Source organism: Spinacia oleracea, chromosome 4 (genome assembly GCF_020520425.1).
Source record: "Spinacia oleracea cultivar Varoflay chromosome 4, BTI_SOV_V1, whole genome shotgun sequence".
Taxonomy (NCBI): Eukaryota; Viridiplantae; Streptophyta; class Magnoliopsida; order Caryophyllales; family Amaranthaceae; genus Spinacia; species Spinacia oleracea.
In genome coordinates, this window is record NC_079490.1 from 168,628,175 (window position 1) to 168,650,736 (window position 22,562).

Consider the following 22,562-nt stretch of genomic DNA (forward strand, 5'->3'; position numbering starts at 1 on the left):
GTTATCTTTTACAAACAAAATATAGTAAATGGTAATGAATTAAACAAATTATTCTAATAAAAGTAGGATCTAATTATGTTTTTTTTTTCTCGTAAATTTTTATGTAAGGTTTCGGAGTGCCCTCCAGACCTAAAAACGAGTAGTTGATAATAAAATTACCACTTATCAGTTGAAGCTCTGTGCAAAAAGAGCGTGAACACTTCTATGGAAAGGAACACGTTACACGTATGCAAAAAGTTGTTAGAATGAATATCAATAATATTTTTAAAATATACCAATTGCCTGTTGGTTCAATGGTGATTGAGGCTGAACTTGGTAGGGAGGACCCCATGTTCGATTCCCCGCAACAACAATTGGGTGGGGACTGGAAACTATCTACCCAAAACTCGCGAATCCGAATTAATCATAAGGTTGAATTTTGCGATAACGCAAAGAAAATAAAAATATTTTTAAAATATCAAAATAAAGATGAAACCAAAAGATAAAGATGTAAATATGTAATTAAGGAAACATGGAGATTGGCCAATTACTGTAGTTTTAGTTGACCCGGCCCAGATAATGTTAAAACCCTAAAACCTCTCATTTTCCCTGAATCTTAAATCTTCCTTAGTCTCACTTTCTTTCCCTTTGACCACTCGCACTCTTTCTGTCTCCTACATTCTCTCTCCTAAACTCCACTTCAATGGAAACACAGTTGCTTAGCATTAGCTCTGCTTCAATGGAGGCTTCTATCTCCTCTTTACTGGAATCTCTCAAGGTTGAGCTTGTTCTTGCTTCTCTTCAATCTCTTGCCTTTATCCAGAGATTTCTTCTCCTTTCTTTGGTAATTTTCTCTACCCTTTTCAATTTTTTCTCTCATAATTTCTAGAATTTGGGTTTTTTGTATTGAAGTAAATTTGTTACGGGTTACTGTTTTTGGTAATAATTGCAAGAGGGTTCCCTTTAATTTTCAGAAATGGGTTCTATTTTGGGGGTTTAATGGATTTTTGTTGATTGAGGACATTGTGGGAATGGTTTCAATTATAGAAAATTTTGATATTCTGCATGTTTTTTACACTTAGTAATTGACTTTCGGGTTGAAAATGTTGATGCTTTGTTTAGTTATGAATATAATTATCAGTTGTTTGACCTTTATTTTGTTCCTGGGTATTTTAATTTTTAAGTAAGCAATTGCAATCAGGTTTTTGTAAATTCTGAATTGAGGTCTGTTTTTGGGTTCCATGGATTTTTGTTAAATAATGGCATTGTGGAATTGGTTTCAATTTTACTTAATTATGATTTGTTAAGCATGAAAATGGATTTTGTTAAGCTATCTTGATTGATGTTCCTCCAAATGGGTTTGTTGTATTATTACCAAATTTCCAGTCCTAAGTTGGAAATGATGGTGTTTTCTGGTCATATTGCCATTTGGCCCGTGATTTTAGGCTTACAGACATTTAAACAGTTTAATTACATCCATTGGTAAAGATGAGATGTTGGTGAATATACTGGATGGTGTGATTTGGCAATGCACACCTGGTGGCGCCCTTTAATGGACTTTCTGGTGTATCGGGATCGACTTTTTCTATGTGTTCAGTCTACATAACACAAATGACTGTTTGAAAGAGTGAGGGAGTAAGCCTTTTGTGGACTTGTAGTTACTCGAACATTCTGGAAGATTGACTTGTTATTTGCTTAAGGGGCATTGATAGGGTACAATTAGAAGAATAAAAGTTGTGAGAACTGAGAATAGGGAAAAAGCGAGAATGTAAAAAGAAGGGGTGTTGGAAGTTTGGAACTTGGATTGAGTGTAAGGGGGGAGGCTTGATTTCTGCCATACACTCACTTTCTTTCAGTGCATTTATTCTTTCATATTGACTAAGGAGTAGTGTATTGAGTCCATTTTGACCTTCTTGCTACTTTTTTCATTGTGGGGCGATCTTGATTGACCTTTGTGGTTTAGTTTACTTTCGAGTAGAGAGATCCTTGTCACTTGAGTTGGTGTACAGCTCTAAGAAGCATAAGGTTCGAGCATGTTTCTACCTTGTTGTCCTTATTGGCTTGAATTATTTGTTTTGTTCGAGCTATGCAAGAATGGTGAATTATGTTAGTGTTTCTGTGTTAGGAAAACGAGTTGGGAGATTATTGCATTCCTTTTGTTTTCAGATTTTTCTTTGATTGATTGAGTTAAGAATTGGATTTTGTAAGGTGCTTATGGCTCTAAAGCTTTATAGTATGTATGATAGACTATTTCTACAGAGTATTCTGAGGCTTTTGTCTAGATTATTTATCATGTCTTCAGCGAATCATCATACATATTGTACTCCTTAAGCTTTATTTTGTGAAAGAAAATTCCTTTTTTACACGGAGTACTATATATAGTCCAACCTGCTGTGCTTGTGCTTGTGGTTGCTGGTTCTTTGTTTTAGTTCTGGTGTCTTTGCCTTGATCTGATTAATCCCCCTGTTTTACTTACCTTACCATTACAGACTGCTGAACATCTTGCAGACAATGAGCTTCTCAAGAACAAATGGTATCTCAACTAATATCCGTTTTCTTTCACTTTTCTTGGAAATATTTCTGAAATATTAGCTCACAGTAGTATGATTACTCAAATTGGCAGGATTTCCCTGTCTGAAGTTTACAAAGTAAAGAAAACTGAAGATGAGGCCAAGGATGCGAGTGACTCAGACAACGACGATGAGGATGAAGATGATGAGGATGCTGGCGATGATGATGACGACGATGATGAAGACTTTTCAGGAGAAGAAGATGCAAGTGACGATGAAGGAGATCCAGAGGATGATACGGCGGCCAATGGTGGTGGGGGAAGCGGTGATGACGACGACGATGATGACGAGGACGATGATGACGACGACAATGATGAAGAAGAGGAAGAAGAAGAAGATGATGATGATGATGAAAAGCAACAGCCTCCGCAGAAAAAGAAGAAGTGAGATGAGATGACATGGATGGGGATGTTGTATTTTACTCTTCTCTTCTCTCATTCAGGTATTGTGATTGGTTGGGCTTTGGTTTCTATTTAGGATTATGGTAGACTAAGTTAGTTTGTATTGTTTTCATGGTAGTTTAAAGGTTGTTTATGTTAGACGGGGGAGATTATTCGTTGTCCTTTGATGAATGATCAAATTTCTCTTCATTAGGCGTTTTTTAGCGTGTGATATGCTGTTATCTTGATTCCTTTAGTTCTTGATTGTTTTAATCCATGTTATTTTGGTGAATGAACTCTCACCCAGAAATGTTGCTGAAGTGAAGTCCAATGAGTCCAGGGTGATTGCCTGATTGGGTGAACAATTGGACTTCACTACAATTGAAATAAGTTGTTCATAGTGTGAAAATATCAACTTGTGTTTGTGAAATTAGTGTTTGCATTTAGATGGCCTGGGCTACTATAGTTCCCTGTTTAGGCCTTCTTCTCTTCACTTAACCTGAATTTTCTAGTTTATAGTTTGGTTTTGATGTTTCGTTTGAAATCATGAATTGGCAAACATGCCTAAATAAATGTGTCATTTAAAAAAGAACAGAGGAAGTATATCTCTAATACGTTTCAAGTGTATGTGTTTCCAAATCATGGTATGATCTAATCAAAGATCCATATTTCATCAAACTCCATCTTTGTCAATCCCTCAAAGAGTCAAAGCAAACAATGGCACCACCAGAAACCTAATTATCCACTCTCGTTCAAGTGGGTCACTTAGTTGTTTCAACAACCAACATCCCCCTTATAGTTTCAGTCTTCTTCAATTCCAAACCCAGATGAAAACTTTAAGTTTCCTGAAAATAAAGCTATACTGACCGGCTCATGCAACGGCTTACTAAGCTTCTTACTTCTGACCACCCTGCAAATGCGGCATTTCAATCCACCCTGCAACGGCTCATGCAACGGCTTACTATGCTTCTTACTTCTGACCACCCTGCAAATGCGGCATTTCAATCCACCCTGCAACGGCTCATGCAACGGCTTACTATGCTTCTTACTTCTGACCACCCTGCAAATGCGGCATTTCAATCCACCCTGCAACGGCTCATGCAACGGCTTACTATGCTTCTTACTTCTGACCACCCTGCAAATGCGGCATTTCAATCCACCCTGCAACGGCTCATGCAACGGCTTACTATGCTTCTTACTTCTGACCACCCTGCAAATGCGGCATTTCAATCCACCCTGCAACGGCTCATGCAACGGCTTACTATGCTTCTTACTTCTGACCACCCTGCAAATGCGGCATTTCAATCCACCCTGCAACGGCTCATGCAACGGCTTACTAAGCTTCTTACTTCTGACCACCCTGCAAATGCGGCATTTCAATCCACCCTGCAACGGCTCATGCAACGGCTTACTATGCTTCTTACTTCTGACCACCCTGCAAATGCGGCATTTCAATCCACCCTGCAACGGCTCATGCAACGGCTTACTATGCTTCTTACTTCTGACCACCCTGCAAATGCGGTATTTCAATCCACCCTGCAACGGCTCATGCAACGGCTTACTATGCTTCTTACTTCTGACCACCCTGCAAATGCGGCATTTCAATCCACCCTGCAACGGCTCATGCAACGGCTTACTATGCTTCTTACTTCTGACCACCCTGCAAATGCGGCATTTCAATCCACCCTGCAACGGCTCATGCAACGGCTTACTATGCTTCTTACTTCTGACCACCCTGCAAATGCGGCATTTCAATCCACCCTGCAACGGCTCATGCAACGGCTTACTATGCTTCTTACTTCTGACCACCCTGCAAATGCGGCATTTCAATCCACCCTGCAACGGCTCATGCAACGGCTTACTAAGCTTCTTACTTCTGACCACCCTGCAAATGCGGCATTTCAATCCACCCTGCAACGGCTCATGCAACGGCTTACTAAGCTTCTTACTTCTGACCACCCTGCAAATGCGGCATTTCAATCCACCCTGCAACGGCTCATGCAACGGCTTACTATGCTTCTTACTTCTGACCACCCTGCAAATGCGGCATTTCAATCCACCCTGCAACGGCTCATGCAACGGCTTACTATGCTTCTTACTTCTGACCACCCTGCAAATGCGGCATTTCAATCCACCCTGCAACGGCTCATGCAACGGCATTTCAATCCTCCTAGCTTCTTCATCTATTACATCACAACAAATGAAGAAATCGTTCAAAGTGACATTCTGTTGAAATGCCGCATTTGCAGGGTGGTAGATTGCATAATGATTTAACCATTCAACCTTGGGTTGAATCGCTCGTCGCCTTGCCTAACTGACTGTTTGAAAGAAACCAACACAAAACAAAACAAAACAAAATTCTCGAGGGAAAAAAAAGAAAAAGATTTATTTATTTATTTATTTTATATTTGCATTGACCCTGTGTCATGTACGACTTTTGTTATATTTTAGGTGAGTTTAGTTTTTTAATTCATCGTAAGATTATTATAAGAGTAACTGTAATTAATTCCATGTTTCACTAAGAAAACAATGAAGATAGTAATATAATAAGTTGGTATATCACTTGAAATTAGTAGAAAAATTAAAAGATAAAGAGGTATGAAACATATTGGAGTTGATTGACGGGATATGAATTTTTTTGGTAGTGAACGAACAAGAAATTGGAGAAGGAAGGAGCTTGGACTTTTTTTTTTGATGGTGAAGAGACATGAAATTGGAGAAGGAATGAACATGAAACTTAAAGAAAATAAAATGGAAAGATATTTGTAAGGGGACACTTGACACTCTAGATTTCTTGCAAATTTTTAGATCTTCTAGTCCAGCCCATTATTGAGCCGTTAAAATTAACCTTTTCATTACCCGATCTACTTTTGATCGGCACCGTCCCTAACCCGACCCACCGAATAATCAGATTGAGTTTAAACCTATCTAATGATAGATTATTTTGATAGTAGTAAGTATTTATAAGAGTAAATTGAGTGTAAACTGAATATAAAAATACAATAAAATTATCTATTGAAGTATCATCCTTTTTGTAATTAATACTACGTATTATTTGCTTGACTAACATAATTAAAATATAAACTTTTATATAAGGCGGTCTTTTAGCCTCTGTGTCATATAAGTTAAGCAATGAAATCAATTAGTTAAGCACCGGAACTAATTAGTTAAGCACTGGAAACAATTAGTTTAACAGTGAAACTAATTAGTTAAGCACTAAAACTAATTAGTTAAGCAATGAAACCAATTAGTTAAACAATCAAAGTGGTCTTTCCGTAAAGCGATTTTACACAAAAATTGCCGTAGTTAAAAATAGTACGAAGTATATAAATTTATTCACTCATAAAAGTTAGTACTTTTATTGAAAAATAAATAAAAATTTATTTGCTAACTTCTTTTTTGATTTTAAATAGGAGTCTTTTCTTCTTGTTTAACCTAAGGCCCATGAAATATCAGGATCCAACATGAAATTCGTGGCTGGATTTTGGGCAGTGTTATTAATAATTAATATAATATATAACTGAATAACCCTAGGAAGATTTAAATTAAGGGAAAATCAAAAAATATTTCATTGATGCATAATTTGCAGGAATTGAATATAACAAAAAATAAAATAAAAAATTCAACCCTCCTCTGCTTCACTAATTACAGTATTATTATTATTATTATTTACATTTACATTTACATTTACATCCTCCCCTTTCGAAGCCTTCTTTTTACCCCTATTATTCCTCTTCTTTTTCTTCTTCTTTTGAGTATTTTGATTTGATTTCTTCTGCAACATTTTTACAACTCCAGCAAGAGCAATGTCAGGATCATCACTCCTTATAAGCTCCTCCGCGGCTTCAGCTGGACTTGCGTCGATGGTTTCGAGTAATTCCTCAATCTTCGAAAACAAAGGATGTTCCTCTACTATGCCAAGATAGTTCGAGGCTAGAATCCGGAAACCCGGCATTGTTAAATAAGACATGTGAATGTGCATATCCATACGTCCTGGACGTAACAAAGCCGGGTCTAACCTTTCTTTATAATTCGTTGTTAAGATTATGATCCGCTCATCTCCGCAACTAGACCACAGTCCATCGATGAAGTTTAATAGCCCCGAAAGCGATAACGATAACTGCATCGATAGATTGAATGAAGTCTATTAGCCATCGATAGATTCAACAAAAAAAAAATTCGTTTTATTTTGTAAATTACAAATTAAAGAATAGAAATTACAATCTAATAATATATTTTTATGTAATTAAAAAAATAGTTGCGACACAAATTATTTTATCGCAAATTGCGACCTTTATTACTTGTCCCATTTTAATCTTTACCTTTTAATATTTCCTTTTATAACACATAAAAGTATATAATATTCTGTCAAAATTGTGCCAAATAATTATTTAAACCAATCAAATTCATTAGGCCATTAAATTTCCCACATTTTCATAGTAAAACATTAAATTTGTCTCATTTTAAAAAAGAAATCTTTATTTACATTAATTATTTATTAAATCGCATGCATAATACCAAACGTTAATAACAAAAAGAGACACAAAGCCAGTAGCAGAAGTTACTAAAAATAAAAAAGGTTATAACTAATACTCCGTACTGAAAACCAAACAATAACTAAATAAGAACGGAGAAAGTATACTCACATTTATTTTATCTTTGGACTCTGGTTGAGTATTGTTATTAGCATTATCATCATAGTCGTCATCATCATCAGTATAACCTTCATAACCATCACCATGATTATAACCTTCTTCACATTCCCTAGAAAGAGCAGCATTCCTCGACAACCCAGAAGCACAATCAATATCCTCAATCACAAGAATCGACTTATTGGTAATCGACATCATCAAATTCCTTAAAGTAGCATCTGATTGAATACCAACAAGTTGCAAATCATAGATACTAAACTTAAGGTGATTAGCAATGGCAGCGATCAAGCTAGATTTACCAGTTCCAGGAGGTCCGTACAACAAGTAGCCTCTTTTCCAAGCTCTTCCAACTTTTTTATAAAACTCTTTCCTTTTTATAAACATGTCTAAATCATCTACAATGGACTTCTTTAAGTCTGGATCTAACGCTAAAGCGTCGAAGGTGAAGGGGTGTTTGAATGATACAGGGTGCCACCTCGATGACATCCCTTGGAATGTGTACAGGAATATATCTTTTCGCATCTCGATCATGGTGTCGTACCTGTCACAAGTAATTAATTCCTTAAATTAGGTTTTCATTAATTAGTAAAATCGATGTATACTGTTGTGCAATACAAGGGTTAGGAGGTACTCCATTTGTAATTTTTTTTCACGGGTTTGGTATTATAGACGCGATTTTATAATTAATTAATGTTGATAAAGATTACTCTACTAATATTGATAATGTTTTCAGTTGTATGGGAAAGATTTAGTGTTGCAAATCTCTAATGAATTTAATTGATTAAAATAATTAATTTTTCACGTAATGAATTTTAAGGACATTTATGCAGAAAGTAAGATAGATTTAATATTCCGATGAAAAAGTCTAAGACATTAAATGCGAATTTAATTGATTAAAATAATCAATTGTCATATTCTTTTTAATATAAACTATTACTTCCTCCGAAATTTTATGGTATAATATAAATAGAAATATTTCAAACATTAGTAAAATATGACTCCCAAAATAGAAAGCGTAAACAATAAAAACAGAATTCTGATAAAAAGTGAAAAACATTATAAATTAATGCAAATCTCAATACACATTAATTAGTCGTTAAAACGCGTGTAAAATATTAAACGTAAAGAATAAAAAGAGATGAAAAATGACAATACCTCTTTACGACAACCGATGGAATGTAGCTATGAAGAACAATATCCTTATATTGAGGATCGAAACTCAACATAAAGGATTTCTGAACCTCAGAAGAGCCACGACGACGTTGATCCCCGTCCTTTTCTTTGTCATTTTTGCAAGTAAACCTCCAATGTAACTTGACATTATCATTAAATTTATCTAATTGTACATACTCAACATACTCTTCCCCTTGTGATAGGTAATAGTAAACGGGTCCGTTGTGTTCCTGTTCTCTACGAGTCGACTCGATAAGGGTTTTAGCTTGTTAGAAAGGTATAATTCACAAGCATTGTAGATATCGTTGCCGCTATCGTAGCCTTGTTCTTTGTAAAACTCTCGAATTACGAGAGTGAAAACTTTGGGATCGAGATTTGATTTTTTTTGGAACAATTTCGAGATTATACCTTCGAACCAGTCGCGAATTAGTTGAGGAAGTTGGTTGTAGATTTGTTTGGCGAGTGTGAAACATGTTGTGAGTGAAGCATAGAATGCGAATATTGAAGCAGCATTGAATTCCATGGTGGCGACTGGATTAGTGATTTAGGGTTTTAAAGGAAGGAAAGGGGAAGAAAATATAGCTAGGTAAGACTAGCTATATTGAATTGAAAGAGAAATCTCACCAACTTTATTTATACTACATTTAAACCGCCATATAGCAATTTTGAGAATTAAAATAAAAATATAAAATATTAAAAAAAAACGTGGAGGCCAAGGATATGATTTTTATGCTTTTTTTTTTTTTAATTATTTTTTTTTATGCTACGGAGTAATTAATTGAGGAGTTTGTTAGAGAGGTCGGCGTAAATTTGTTAGAGAGGAGGTCGGCGTAAAATATCTTCATTCGATCAAAGTTGTTAAATTCTTACATAATTTGTTGGACAAGTCCAATATAATTGGGTTTAATCTATCTATATCATCGCCCTAAATATTTCATCTAGTCGTCCACAAATTTTTGATAGACTAATCAATAGACTCTACGGCTGAATGGTGTATAGTTAGTGAGCTATGACTAGGGGTATAAATGATCCGAAACTCTTAATAAACTACCCGGACTCGGCCTCGTCGAAAGCTAGTTCGTGTTCGTTTATTTAATAAACTAGCCTTATATGCACGCGATACGTGCGTACATATTAAAAAACTTAAAATTGTAGAATGTCTGACGTTTCAATGACTGTTCCGGAGCAAATAAAAAGCCTCCTCTATTCTCGTTAATGTTAATGTTTCTAATCATCTGTTTTTAAATTGTAGATGATCCGAGTTTGAACATTTTTGAAACTCGTTTAATAAACATACTTGATAATCCCTTTATTTTATTTTAAGTGTTACAGTTTGAATTTAATTACTAGTAGGTGCTATTATATACCGACTTTGACGTGATATTTTACTAATACATTTAAAAATGAGTAGTATGAGACTTAATTAAACATGTGGTCCCCGAGTTAATTGCAACCAATCAAGGTGCCTTAGACCATAAAAGGTTTACTATCCACCCTATTAAGCATAAAGTTAACATCAAGATGCATGAAGTGACATAAACGAAGAGCTAGCTTGTGCGCGAGGCACTTGGTAGTTGGTACGTACAAGTAATCGTAAATTAACGTATCTATTATACGCACACACCACCTGTAATAGGTATCGGATTCAGACATGTGCTACCACGACAACAATTGGGTCCAAATGTAGGGTTACAGTACGCGCCTACACCAGCACACGTCAAAACGTTTTCCATAGTTGCAATTTTTGTATTCTCGGCCTCCAAAACCTTATTAGTGTTGGGTTGTTGGTGCATTATCATCTTTATTTTCTGGTTTCCGGTCACTATATTTGATCTGATATTCGTCTCTTCTTCTAATATGACCCTGTATGACTTTCGCAATGACATTTCTTCAGAAGTTGTTGGCATCTTTCCAAGTGTTGCAGTACACAACATGAATAACGTTGTTACAAATGCAAGAGCAAGGAAGTTGGGTGAAACCCTCACCATTTCACCTCCAACCCAAATATTTGTATTTTTGGTGATAATTGAGTTAGCTAATTATGCCTAATTAATGCTTTAATTTTTCCTCGTAATTTCCTCACTCTAACATTGTTATTTATATATACGTAGTAGTAGCTAATTAAGAGTAAGAAGTTATCATAGGAACTTTTTGTTTGGCAAGGTTTGAAACTTTTACGTTAAACTAAAGTCATACGACATTTACAACTTAACTTACTCATGCGTTTTGTGAGAATGATTAAAATATTCATCATCAATCACCATAATACTATGGAGGAACTGAAGTTGTAACTAATTAATATACCATGTTGAGAAGTGTACGCCTAACTTTCACATTATAATAAGAAGTTATATTCTTTAGAAGTTTAACATTTCTCTCAACTAAATTGATTAAAACGTAACGTTTAAATTTCTTGAAAATAGTCCCCTACCTCATGCCCTTTTAATAAGAGTGTGATATTCAGTTGACGAATCCTTGGCCCATAATCTATAGCATAGCGTTCTAATTCTTTTAAGTCGTTCCACATTTTAAGAGTAAAGTTATGTACATGCGGCTACTCTAAATTATCGAAAATTGGATATCTAAACACATATTGTAGGTCATGGTTTTGAACCCCCCTACCTGATTTATATTGTCCATTCGCATCAAAGAAAACAATCGATTGATGGCAGAGTGTTGAAGAAAGCTTTCCCAAAGAACACGTGTGAATGTCCCACATTGAGAAGAGATGAGAGAGTTAATCACTTAATAAGGCTAAGGGGTTATTCCCCTTATTGCCATATGGTTTTAAGGTGGAACCTCCTTTGGACTTGTTAAGTGGACTCTCTCTCTTGATGACGGGTGCGGCCCAGACCCGTATTTAACATGGTATCAGAGCCAACGTGACACAAAGGTCACGGGTTCGAATCTCATCAACCCCTCCTTTCAAAGTGGAATATTTCGCACTGGGTATGAGTAGGCCTATGCTGCATCCACACTTCAAGCCCTTTGGGCTTTCATGTGAGGGGGCGTGATAGAGTATAAATCTAATCTTGGGGCTTCAATCATCAGCTTAAAACTGCTGAATCAAGAACCAATCTTCCAAACCATGGTGCGGGCATTCTCTTTGCAAATCCTTGAATCTCTCCCAGACCTCGAACAAACTCTCATCCGCTTGTTGTGAGATACCTAATATCTGACCCCTCAGACGAGCCGTTTTCTCAGGTGGAAAATATTTAACATAAAAAGCAAGAGCCAAGGATTCCCAATTAGTGATTTTCAAAGCCGCCCGATTCAACCCATTAATCCACAGTTTAGCTTTCCCACTCAAAGAGAACGGGAAAAGTATCTCCATAGTCTGCTCCGGAGTCAATCCCTTTTGCTTGATGGTGGAACAATATTGGATAAAGGACTGAATGTGAAGATTTGGATCTTCACCTGGTTCCCCACCGTACTGGCGTCTCTCGATCATGTTAATCAATGCAGGCTCAATCTTGAAGGTCTCAGCTGCAATAGAAGGCATGATCGCCTTTGGTAGCACGGACAGACTTGGCTTAGAATAGTCTGTAAGCCGTGGGGTAGGTGGCGGTATCAGATTTTCGTCACCCATCTCTATCTCTGAAACTGTATCTGTATCTGAAGGAAAAAGATCGCCAATATTATGATCAGAATCAGAGTAATTCCCACACTGTGCAATGAAAGTTCTTCATCTACGAAAGGTTCTTTCGGGATCAGGATCGAATGGAGTAAGATTACTAGTACCTACGGTCCTGGGCATAGACAAAGACTACAAAACAATGTGAGATCCGGTCTCAAGGAACGTGAGTTCCTTGAGTAGTAACAAACAATAATCTAGGATAAGCAATCAACAACAGAAAATAAAACCGTTTCCCCGGAAACGGCGCCAAATTTTGACAGACTAAAGTCGTATCACCTAATCAAAAATAACCTAAGGTCCACTAGCTAGGTAGCAAGGGAAGTCAGGATCGAATCCACAAGGAAACAGGCGTTCTTTCTACTATCAATTAATTAATCTAGACTATTGTGAACAAGAATTGGTTGGTGGTTTATAGGCTAAGACTATGAACGAATATTAAATAAGAATGAATCAATATATTAAGGAATCTAGGGTATAGGTTCGCCAACAAATAATAATCCAGGACATTGAACAATCACGATAATCAACAAGGTAATCAATTAGACTAGCATGCTCTCTCAAGTCGATACTAATCATAGACTTAGAATTAACGGGCTCTCGCTACGTATTAACTCTAATTCCACCTATTGACACAAGCCTAAACATCAAATTGCATCTCTCGAATCTTAATTTGATATTGCATAACTACCACAATTAAACCTGCGCAAATCTAATTGTATAGTGAAATAAACCAATCAATAGGAATCAATTACAATGCCAACAATCATAATCATTCAATCATCCCTTCATATTATTCATGGATCCCCAACCCTAGAAATTAATTAAATTACTCAAGCATGTTGACAATAAACAAAGCAATAATCATAATTGAAAGCATTATTAAAGCAAGACAATGAATTGAAATAAGAAATAATACCTATTTGAAGAACAAAGGAAAGTGAAAGCTTGAATTTTTATTGAGAATTAAACTAAGTGTTTTTGCATAAACTAGAGAGAAAATTAGGCTAAGGGAAATAATACTAAGCTTCAATACTAGAAAATAAAGTGTCCAACTAAAATAACTAAAGCTTGTTTATATAGTTTACCAAAATAAAGCCTAAAAAACGGAAAACAAATGCGCGAAAAACTGCTGGAGGTTGGCGTCGCCCGATCGGGCGTCGCTTCGCCCGATCGGGCGATCCACTCGATAGTCGGCCCGATCGGGCCAAAATCCGCCCGATCGGGCGGTTTGTGAAATCTCCACATAGGATCCAGGATGACCGCCCGATCCGGATCGGGCGAGCTGCGCCCGATCGGGCGCGCGTTGATGAATCCAAATTGCCAATAATTCCGCCCGATGGTTGCATTTCGCCCTCAGCTTCCAGGGCGATTTGCAATCTTCAATGTAGCTCGCCCATATCACTGAGTCTAACTCCCGGGGCTCAACCATAAGCATCCAAGGCTCCCGAAAGTCGGCGATGAAGGTCCCGAACTTCCTCGGGCTCATATAATGGCCTAGATCAACGTGAAACGGGTCTAAAAAGACCAATTTCTCATAATCAAACCTGAAACTCAAGGCACACTTAATAACACACATTAGTACTAGAAACGGCTCCTAAGAGCACGTTTGACACATAAAAGTACTAAGGGACGGGGGTAAAAATACTATATAAAACATGCATATCAACCAGCAACGACGAATAGGTTAAAGAAGCTAGGTCAAGACCCAAGCCCGGAGGCCCAAGGTATGCTGCGTCGTCACACGAGCAGAACGAGTCTGAATAACCACCTAAGAATACGGAGGCAGTTGAAGACTGGGAGAGAATCGTGCGATAACGGATAGTGCAAGATCCATATCTTCCAGGGTTTCTTCCAACAAACAAGGCCGTTGGACTTCAGGTATAAAGGCAGAGGATACCCACACCAGAGGGACACAAGTTAACTCAAGCTCTCGAGCATTCAAGCATTTATCATATTCTCGTACTTAAAAGCATCCATTGTATTAGCTATTTTTATTCTACAAAGCATAAACAATCATATACACAATTTAGGATTCTTAGTGGATTGATAGCCTCATAGCTATCCGCGGTTTTTTACCTTATTCCTGGGTTTTCTGCGTCAACATCTCCTGGCGTCGTGTCTCATTCTTTATTTGCTTTATCGTAATAAACTGCTTAGTTAGTGTCGACCCAAGCCAAGTGTCGCCCCTAGACGAAATTTGGCATAAACAGTTTGGCGCCGTCTGTGGGGACATTAACTAGGTTTCAAACAAAATTACCTCTCCTGCAATGACTTCTGAGGATATGACACTCGCAGAGATGAAGGCGGCCTACGATCGAGCCCAAGCAGAACTAGCTCAAGAGAGAGCATCTGTTGAAAACCTCCAGAAAGAGCTCGACTCCGTGAAAAGCACCAAGCACCAGTCACGCTATAAACCAGTAAACCGAAGAAGCTGATATTCGAGATGACTCATGAATCTGAAAATCTCTTCGACGATGACGAGCCCCATGGAGAGGAAGATGAAGCAACACCTGACCCTGTAACCAAGCGCCTGAACAAGATGGAAACCCGCATGAAGAAGCAGTGTTCGCTGATGTTGAAACTAATGACCAAGCTGCCAAGAGCGCCCACCCCAGTGGAGAAGAAACCGACCGACGGATATGCAGTATCGCCATTCTGTGAGGCAATCGCCATAGTGACGGTCCCGCATCAGCTTCGACTCCCTGTCTGGACCACTCTTTACGATGGAACGTCCGACCCATACAGGCATGTCAACGTCTACAAGCAACGGATGTGGCATATCAGCATCCCTTATGACCTGGTCGAACCCGTTATGTGCAAATCGTTCGGAGGAACCCTCGACGGAGCAGCTCTGGAATGGCTCATGAACATCACCCATGGATCCATATACTGCCTCTCCGACCTCATCAACGCCTTCTATCAACAATTCGCCAGCAGTCGCCAGTTGGAGAAACAGACGAGTGACTTTTATCGGTTGGTCCTTGGACCAACCGAGTCGATACGCGATTATTTTAACCGTTTTAATTGTGAGAAAGTTAGTATAAAAAACTGTGATGTCAGGACAGCTATCGAAGCATTCAAAAGAGGTCTCATCCCCAATTCGGAGTTGTACCGGGAAATAACCAAATACCCCTGTGCAACCTTCGAAGAAGTCAGGTCGAGAGCCACTGCCCAGATGCGCATCGAAGATGAGGAGGTCATACGGTCGGCAGCACAACGATCGATAGGGGGCAGCAGCGACAGGCGATCGTACACCCCGAGGAATAACAGTTAGCGACACCAACCATACAATCGCCAAAACCAGGTACAAAATGTCAATCAGTATGATGATACTAACAATGTTTACAAGAATGAACGGGCCGAATACCCGAACATCTCCGAATACGGCTTCAAACATTGATTGTGCATGCATCAAACATTGAACTGGTTTGTATAAATACTACGGAGTACTCCGTAGTTTCGCGAGAGTGATTCACATTACACAAAAAATGGATGGCAGAAAATCAAAAGAGTAATTTGATTTTTGACAATGTCTGAAAATGAGTTAAATGTTGAGAGTCGAGAACAAGTTTAGTCTTAATTGACTGTGGTCTGTGGCGTAGCGTGTGAGAAAAGGAAATCTGTGAGAATATTATTTCCAGGTGCAGTACCCAAGGCCACATCGGGAAGGAAAATAAATCTATCAAAGGATTTCTGTAGCTTTAGGATAAGTAACTTTAAAAATTCTGTCAAATCATAAGTCAACAAGAAAGAAAATGGAATACAGAGCTTAAACAAAATAGGTGTTGAGGGATCAAATTAAACCATAATTCAGTTAAACTAATTACTATAGTTATTGAGGATAAATAACGTATGTAGTAAAGTTATGTTATACTCCTTCCGTGATTTAAAAAGAGATACATTTTGACCGGCACATAGTTTTACGAGAGTGCGTTGAATTTATTAAAATAAGATGAAAGTGGGGTAGTGGATGAATTATTATGATAGTAAAAAGATGATGTGAGTAAATGTGTGGAACACAAGAAAGAGAGAAATGTTAATATAATGAAAGTGGGGACAAAACCATGTAAAAAAAGAAAGTGTATCTCTTTTTAAAATACAGCCGTTTAAAAAAGTATATATCTTTTTAAATACAGAGGGAGTAACTGGGTTGTATAGAAGAAAAACCTAGCCGCTCCTCTTTTTTCTCTTCCTCTTTCAAAACCCTAATGGTTGGTGGTAAGCCATTTTTCTTGTTTTTCATAGCTTTTGATTTAATGTTTGGAAAAAAAAACTCCATTCTATCTCTATTGGAGAGCATTTTTACCCATTTATTGGGTTTTATCTCTCTCCTTGTGAGAGTTTGGGGCCATGTTTTTAATTTCGCAGGAAAAATTTTATTGATGAACATTTGTCCGGGGTTACAACGGATGTCATTCTTACGTCTACAATCAATTGAATCGAATTTAATTCAATACCAAAGCTATAACAGATCGAAAGACCCCCTCGTTGAAGGCTGTATCAAACAGCGATGTGAAAAAGGGTATTCATCATTGTCAGATCTCATCTACAACGATCGTGGTTTTGCCGGATTAGAATTTTATTTGATTCAAATTGTTTTGTATTTGTTAGTTTTGATTTCTATTGTAGATGTCGTATGACTATTTTTTCAATGAACTAATTTTTACCTTCAAAAAAAAAAAAAACTGAGTTTTATAGAAATCTATATGAATTAAGAAAACTATAAAATATAGCAATCTAATTTGTATTATAAATAAAGGCGTATGCAGTATGCCCACGAATAACACTAACCCAACAAATATATTTCTAACAGTAGTTTAACAGTTGTTCCAACTAAAATTAATTAGTCGATTAGTCCTTACATATTGTTTTAACGGATTTTTCTTGAAATACCCCTCAATTTTCACGAAATTCACCAAATGCTCATCGACTTTCAGAAATTCACCAAATGCCCCTCACCTTTACCATAATACCCAAACTGCCCTTACTACTGACGCGCCGTTAGTCCTCCGTGGAAAATGACTGATCCTTTGGTCCCTACAAAATTATAACAAATGTTTTTTACAGTTTGCTACGAATTTTTTAACGGATTTTTCATGAAATACCCCTCAATTTTCACGAAATTCACCAAATGCCCCTCGACTTTCAAAAATTCACCAAATGCCCCTCACCTTTGACATAATACCCAAACTACCCTTACACTTAACGGACGTTAAGTCGCCGTTAGCTACACTTTACTGATTTGCCCTTATTTATCTTTTGGGAGCCATTACCCCTCTAAAAACACTTCATTCTTCATTACAGTTCAAAAAAAATGGACTCTCAAACTGCCTCTCTCCCCTGTTCTTCAACATTCAAACACCACAACTGCATCTTCTTCAAATCTATAAACCATCTCCTTTCATCAACTTAAACCTACTACCAAGAGTGAGAGGGCTTCGTAATCAAAATATTGCCACCGTTCCACCACCGTCTGATGGAGATCCACTTGTATTCAACCATCACCAAGCAGCAATCTCGTTTCTCACCACCACCACCGTCCATAGTTCTTCGGGTTTGAGTGAATTTCTGCTCTAGTGAGGTATATTTCTTTTCGATTTAAGGTTTATGATATTATAAAATTGAATGAACTATTTTGCCCCAAATTTTAGGGTTTTGGCTCCGTTAATTTCTTGATTAATTTAACTCAAACTCTTGATTGTTGGAGTCGATCTTGAATGAATCGCGGATAGCCACTCAGAGAACGATCGTCGAGTACTAACTTGGTGTTGTAATTTTCGCAGTGAGTTTGTCAGCGATAAAATCACTCCAAACCCATCATCTCCAACAATCTGGGTATCAACCGTGGGTGGCACCAACAATTTGGACTTTTAGAGGAGTGTGATTACTAGTTCTAGAAGAAATCTTTACTCAGTGAAGAAATATTTAGTTTAATTGATATATTTCTAATTTTTGTAAAAAGCTGTTGATTAGTTGATTTTTTTGGTATAATGTTTGATCTGAATGGGCAATGATTGGTTAAAAAGCAATGCAATGGGGTGAAATTTGGTTTTGTTGGTTTTATGATTGAATCATATTGTTCAGGTAATCTTTGATTGAAGATTACATGGTCGAGTTCACCTGTACTAGCAAGTAGCAACCAGTATTACTCCTCTGTTCAGATTGTAGTTTAATTGATATATTTCCTAACGTTTTGGGCTTCTATATTGTGTACCCATTGTTTTCTTGTCTTGCATCTCTTTATTCCACTAGAGTTCTGCAAAAAATGAGAACTTAGATGATCATCACTTCTCTTTTTTTTTTTCCAATATATTTTACCTGCATTTTTTTACAGTAAAAAAATGGTTACTGCTATAAGGCTATTAACTTCTTCAAGAATTATGACTATTACAGATTAACTATGCTGGTACATTGTTGGAGGTTTGCATGAGGAAACTGGTCTTCTATCCTGAGGTTGTTGGTTTTATAGAAGAAGAGAATGACAAGTTTCCTTCGATCAAAGTTCAATATGTGTGGACTCATTGTGTGTGGATGACGATTTTGAATGAAAACTCATGACAACAAAAATGAGATGAAACTACAACAAAACAATTTCTAAACTACAATAAACACTCAGACCAGGCTTAGTTATAACCAAACAACAAGCAACAACTACGTTTCAAACCCAAAACTAGCCGTTGGGCTTTAAAAAGCTAATTTTCAGTTTTGGTACTTGGTGAATTATGTTTAAAATTAAGGATATTTGGTGAATTAATTTTAAGTTAAGGGGCATTTGGTGAATTTGAAAGTTGGTTAACGGAGGACTAACGGCGCGTCAGTAGTAAGGGCAGTTTGGGTATTATGGTAAAGGTGAGGGGCATTTGGTGAATTTCTGAAAGTCGAGGGGCATTTGGTGAATTTCGTGAAAATTGAGGGGTATTTCATGAAAAATCCAATTTTTTAAATTCAAAATTCAATTCTAGGTAGATACTCCCTCTGTCCCTTAATACTCGCACCATTTTAACGTTTTACACTATTCACATAATTCACTTTGACCCATTTTATTTATAACTAGATTAGGTCCCGTGCATGCACGGTTATTTAAAAATTATTAATTTACCATATTTAACTGAATATTTATCTCATAAATATATTGCGTAATTAATAAATCTCGAACGTACTCATTTTATTATATAACAATATACAATTTCCGTTCTATTACATATTATATATTTTATATTTTTAATATGATGATTTGACCAAATTAAATATTTGATATGCTTCATATGAACAAAATATTGAGTAAGAATGTTTTCTATTATTGATATGACGTTCTGACAAAACATTACCAAAATAGTCTAATAATGTCATATTTAATAATCCTATAATTTTTTCTATTTATAAACATTTATACAAAAGGAGAGAAAATAAAAATAGAATAAAGTAGATATTTTTTTAGGAAAGGGTTTTTGGCGGGAAAAAATCGCACCAGGAATTGACACGTGTCATTCCTGGTCTCTCTTTTAGTATATATAGTAATAGACTAGTGTGTGGCCCGGGCGATGCCCCGATTGCTATATTGAATAGTTGAAATTTTAGATTTTTTTAGCAAAATATTTGATAAGATACATGTATAGCATTAAGTGAAAGCATTCATCAAGTTCGTCAACTACACAAACACACTAAGTCATTTATCATGAGAAATAATTTTTCAATTGCATCATCTTACAATTAGTATAATTTGTTTTCTAGTGGAAATAAGTGATTCAAAATTAACAAACACCAAATTAGATATATGCAGCCATGCAAGGCATTTCTGTAGTTGATACTTATAAAACTTATGACATCATCTTTATTCATGGTTGTCCTAATTCTTTAATAAAAATTTTCCCAAAATAGTCAATAGAAAATAAAAAGCCACATAAAAGTTTAGTTGTTGTAATCTTCATGTTAACATTCATTTATAAATTAATGTGAAGAGATAAACCACAAATGGTTGTTGGTTAAGATGGTAATGAGAGTCATCCTCTACACTTGAGGTCTAGAGTTCAAACCTCATTGTACGTATTGATTTTTATATGACATATCATTTGATGAGTGGATGATGTGGCGCAAAGGGAAGAGTACTACGTGCCACATAGACATTTTTCTCAACGCTTTTTAATATATTAGTATAGATATATGAAAACAAATGTTAGTATATAATATGTTGTTGGCTCCATCTTAATATATATTTTTAAAATATTATATTTTTATAAGTTTTTATAATATGTAGTTAAAAATATTGGTGGTCAAAGTTATGCATTGGCAAACGTGTCCAGTCAAAACGGTGCGAGTATTAAGAGACGGAGGGAGTATGTATTTTAGTTATATTAAATAATGATGTGTGAGGATAAACATGTAGGGGTCAGGTACAAACAAATTACATAAGGTATATGAGGCAATCTTTTAGCTAGGCGCAGAGGGAGTATGAGTGTATCCTTAATTTGTACTATGGTACGAGTATATTTTAATCACTTGACCCAATTTTTGACAGATATTAGGAGCATTTAGTTTACAATATAAAGAAAATATTATAAATGTAAGTTTAAAAATGGACCAACTGCCCGACACGAGCACGGAAAAAGAAAGGTCCGACACAAGCACGAAAAAAGAATGGTTCGACACGAGCACAGAGTCGTGAGTCGTAGGCCACATTTTTTTTGCAAAAACACGACAAGACGTGGCACGGCTCGTCTAGTCACGACACGATAAATCACACTAAATTTTGTAAAATTAGACTTAGGCGCGATGGACCGACCCGGCCTGGCACGAGGGCCTGTGGACTCGACCCAATGTAGAGTTGGTATGCGTGGATCAGGCCCATTTAGGCCCACGACCAGTGGGTTCGGCTTGGTCCACTCCTCAACCATCTTTAGGTGGTAGTAATCAGATTCAGCTCAGATTTCACACAAACTCCACCTCCTACAAGGTTCATATTGGATTTTCACTTTCTCGAATTCGGATCTAATATTTTCGTCCCATCGAGTCTAATTCGGAGTAATTTGTCATCCCTACCTAAAGGCTTTATGTATCATTTTCCTATATTTCATTTCGATCATTTAACTTATCATAATTAGAGAAAATGAGAGGACTAGAGTTTGGGTAATTGGGAACTGTACCAATGTATCCAACCTTGTAATTAAATTCGAAAACAGTGAGTCAAGACTAACAGAATATTGGAATTCGGAAGTATATTGGTAACTTGCGTAAGCTTTCTATATTCCAATACAAACCATGATTATGCATGCATCAACATTGAACTAGTCTAATATAAATACTAGTTTCGCAAAATTGTTTTGTATGATTGTATCACAAAAAAATGGATGCCAGAAAATGGAGCAATCTCCCTATTGACCTCTTAAACCAAATTGCTAAGCGACTAGAGCCTGGTTTTGTTGACATTCGCCGTTTTAGAGCAGTGTGCTCTTCATGGCGTTCTTCCGTCCCTTGCCCGAAAAAATTCCTTATCGAAGTTCCCTTTCCTATCAAATCAACTTCTGAGCCAAAGCCAATCCGTTCTCTTCTTCTTACTCAAAGAACTCTCTTCCTTCTTTCTCCACTTATTACCGGTGGCGATAACATTACCGATCCTCCTATACCTTGGGTTATCCCAGTCAAAGAATCCGGGCCCGGGAAATGGTCATTGCTCGGCCCTAATTATGCAGGAGATCGACGTACGCTTTCTCAAATGTTCTGAGCTTCCCGAGCATATTAATTTGTTTGATTACAAAGTTTATGAAATTAGCCAATCTTAAAATCTTGATCTTGGTGAATGTGAATGTGAATATCCTACGCCTTTTATTTTACCTAAAATTGATGGGTATTTGTTAGAATCTGAACTTTAGAGAGAAGAAATGATGATAATATTAATTAGTTGGCATAATACAGCTTATATATTTGGAGGAGAAGAAGAAATCTAGAACCTTCAGTTTGTTACAGTTGGTTATTACAAGCTCCTGATTCTTAGGGAATCAGTTAGCCTAAATGCTGACTCATCAACTAGGAAGACTGCAATGTAGCATGGTTACTTGATCACAACTTGATCATTATACTCCATAGACTAGAATACGATTTATAAGTCTAACAGTCCCCCTCAAGATGGAGTGGTAGATACTCCCATCTTGGATAGAAGCTTCTGAAACTGTGCTGA

The 22,562-nt window shown here is 36.8% G+C and overlaps 2 protein-coding genes, 1 non-coding gene and 1 pseudogene across 3 annotated transcripts; 2 read left to right on the forward strand and 2 right to left on the reverse strand.

The window, feature by feature from the left end:
- The first annotated feature begins 602 nt into the window (after positions 1–602).
- Positions 603–3,161, forward strand: LOC110784241 (uncharacterized). The gene is made up of 3 exons (XM_021988666.2): positions 603–823; positions 2,469–2,512; positions 2,603–3,161. The coding sequence occupies exons 1-3, from the start codon at positions 683–685 to the stop codon at positions 2,934–2,936; spliced, it is 519 nt and encodes a 172-aa protein (XP_021844358.1). The 5' UTR covers positions 603–682; the 3' UTR covers positions 2,937–3,161.
- A 569-nt stretch (positions 3,162–3,730) lies between these two features.
- LOC130472148 (uncharacterized) lies at positions 3,731–5,089 on the reverse strand. The gene has a single exon (XM_056842613.1). The coding sequence runs from the start codon at positions 5,087–5,089 to the stop codon at positions 3,731–3,733; it is 1,359 nt and encodes a 452-aa protein (XP_056698591.1).
- A 1,391-nt stretch (positions 5,090–6,480) lies between these two features.
- On the reverse strand, positions 6,481–10,855 carry LOC110784206 (AAA-ATPase At3g50940-like; annotated as a pseudogene).
- A 982-nt stretch (positions 10,856–11,837) lies between these two features.
- Positions 11,838–11,944, forward strand: LOC130460185 (small nucleolar RNA R71). Its single transcript, XR_008920129.1, has one exon. It is a non-coding gene; the product is annotated as a small nucleolar RNA R71 (small nucleolar RNA).
- The last annotated feature ends 10,618 nt before the right edge of the window (positions 11,945–22,562 follow it).

Bases quoted from the DNA above. Each gene is read 5' to 3' on its own strand.
- LOC130472148 (XM_056842613.1), bottom strand. From the start codon at position 5,089: ATGCCGTTGCATGAGCCGTTGCAGGGTGGATTGAAATGCCGCATTTGC.
- LOC110784241 (XM_021988666.2), top strand. From the start codon at position 683: ATGGAAACACAGTTGCTTAGCATTAGCTCTGCTTCAATGGAGGCTTCT. The intron at 824-2,468 runs GTAATTTTCTCT...TTACCATTACAG, and splicing joins GATTTCTTCTCCTTTCTTTG to ACTGCTGAACATCTTGCAGA. The intron at 2,513-2,602 runs GTATCTCAACTA...TCAAATTGGCAG, and splicing joins GAGCTTCTCAAGAACAAATG to GATTTCCCTGTCTGAAGTTT.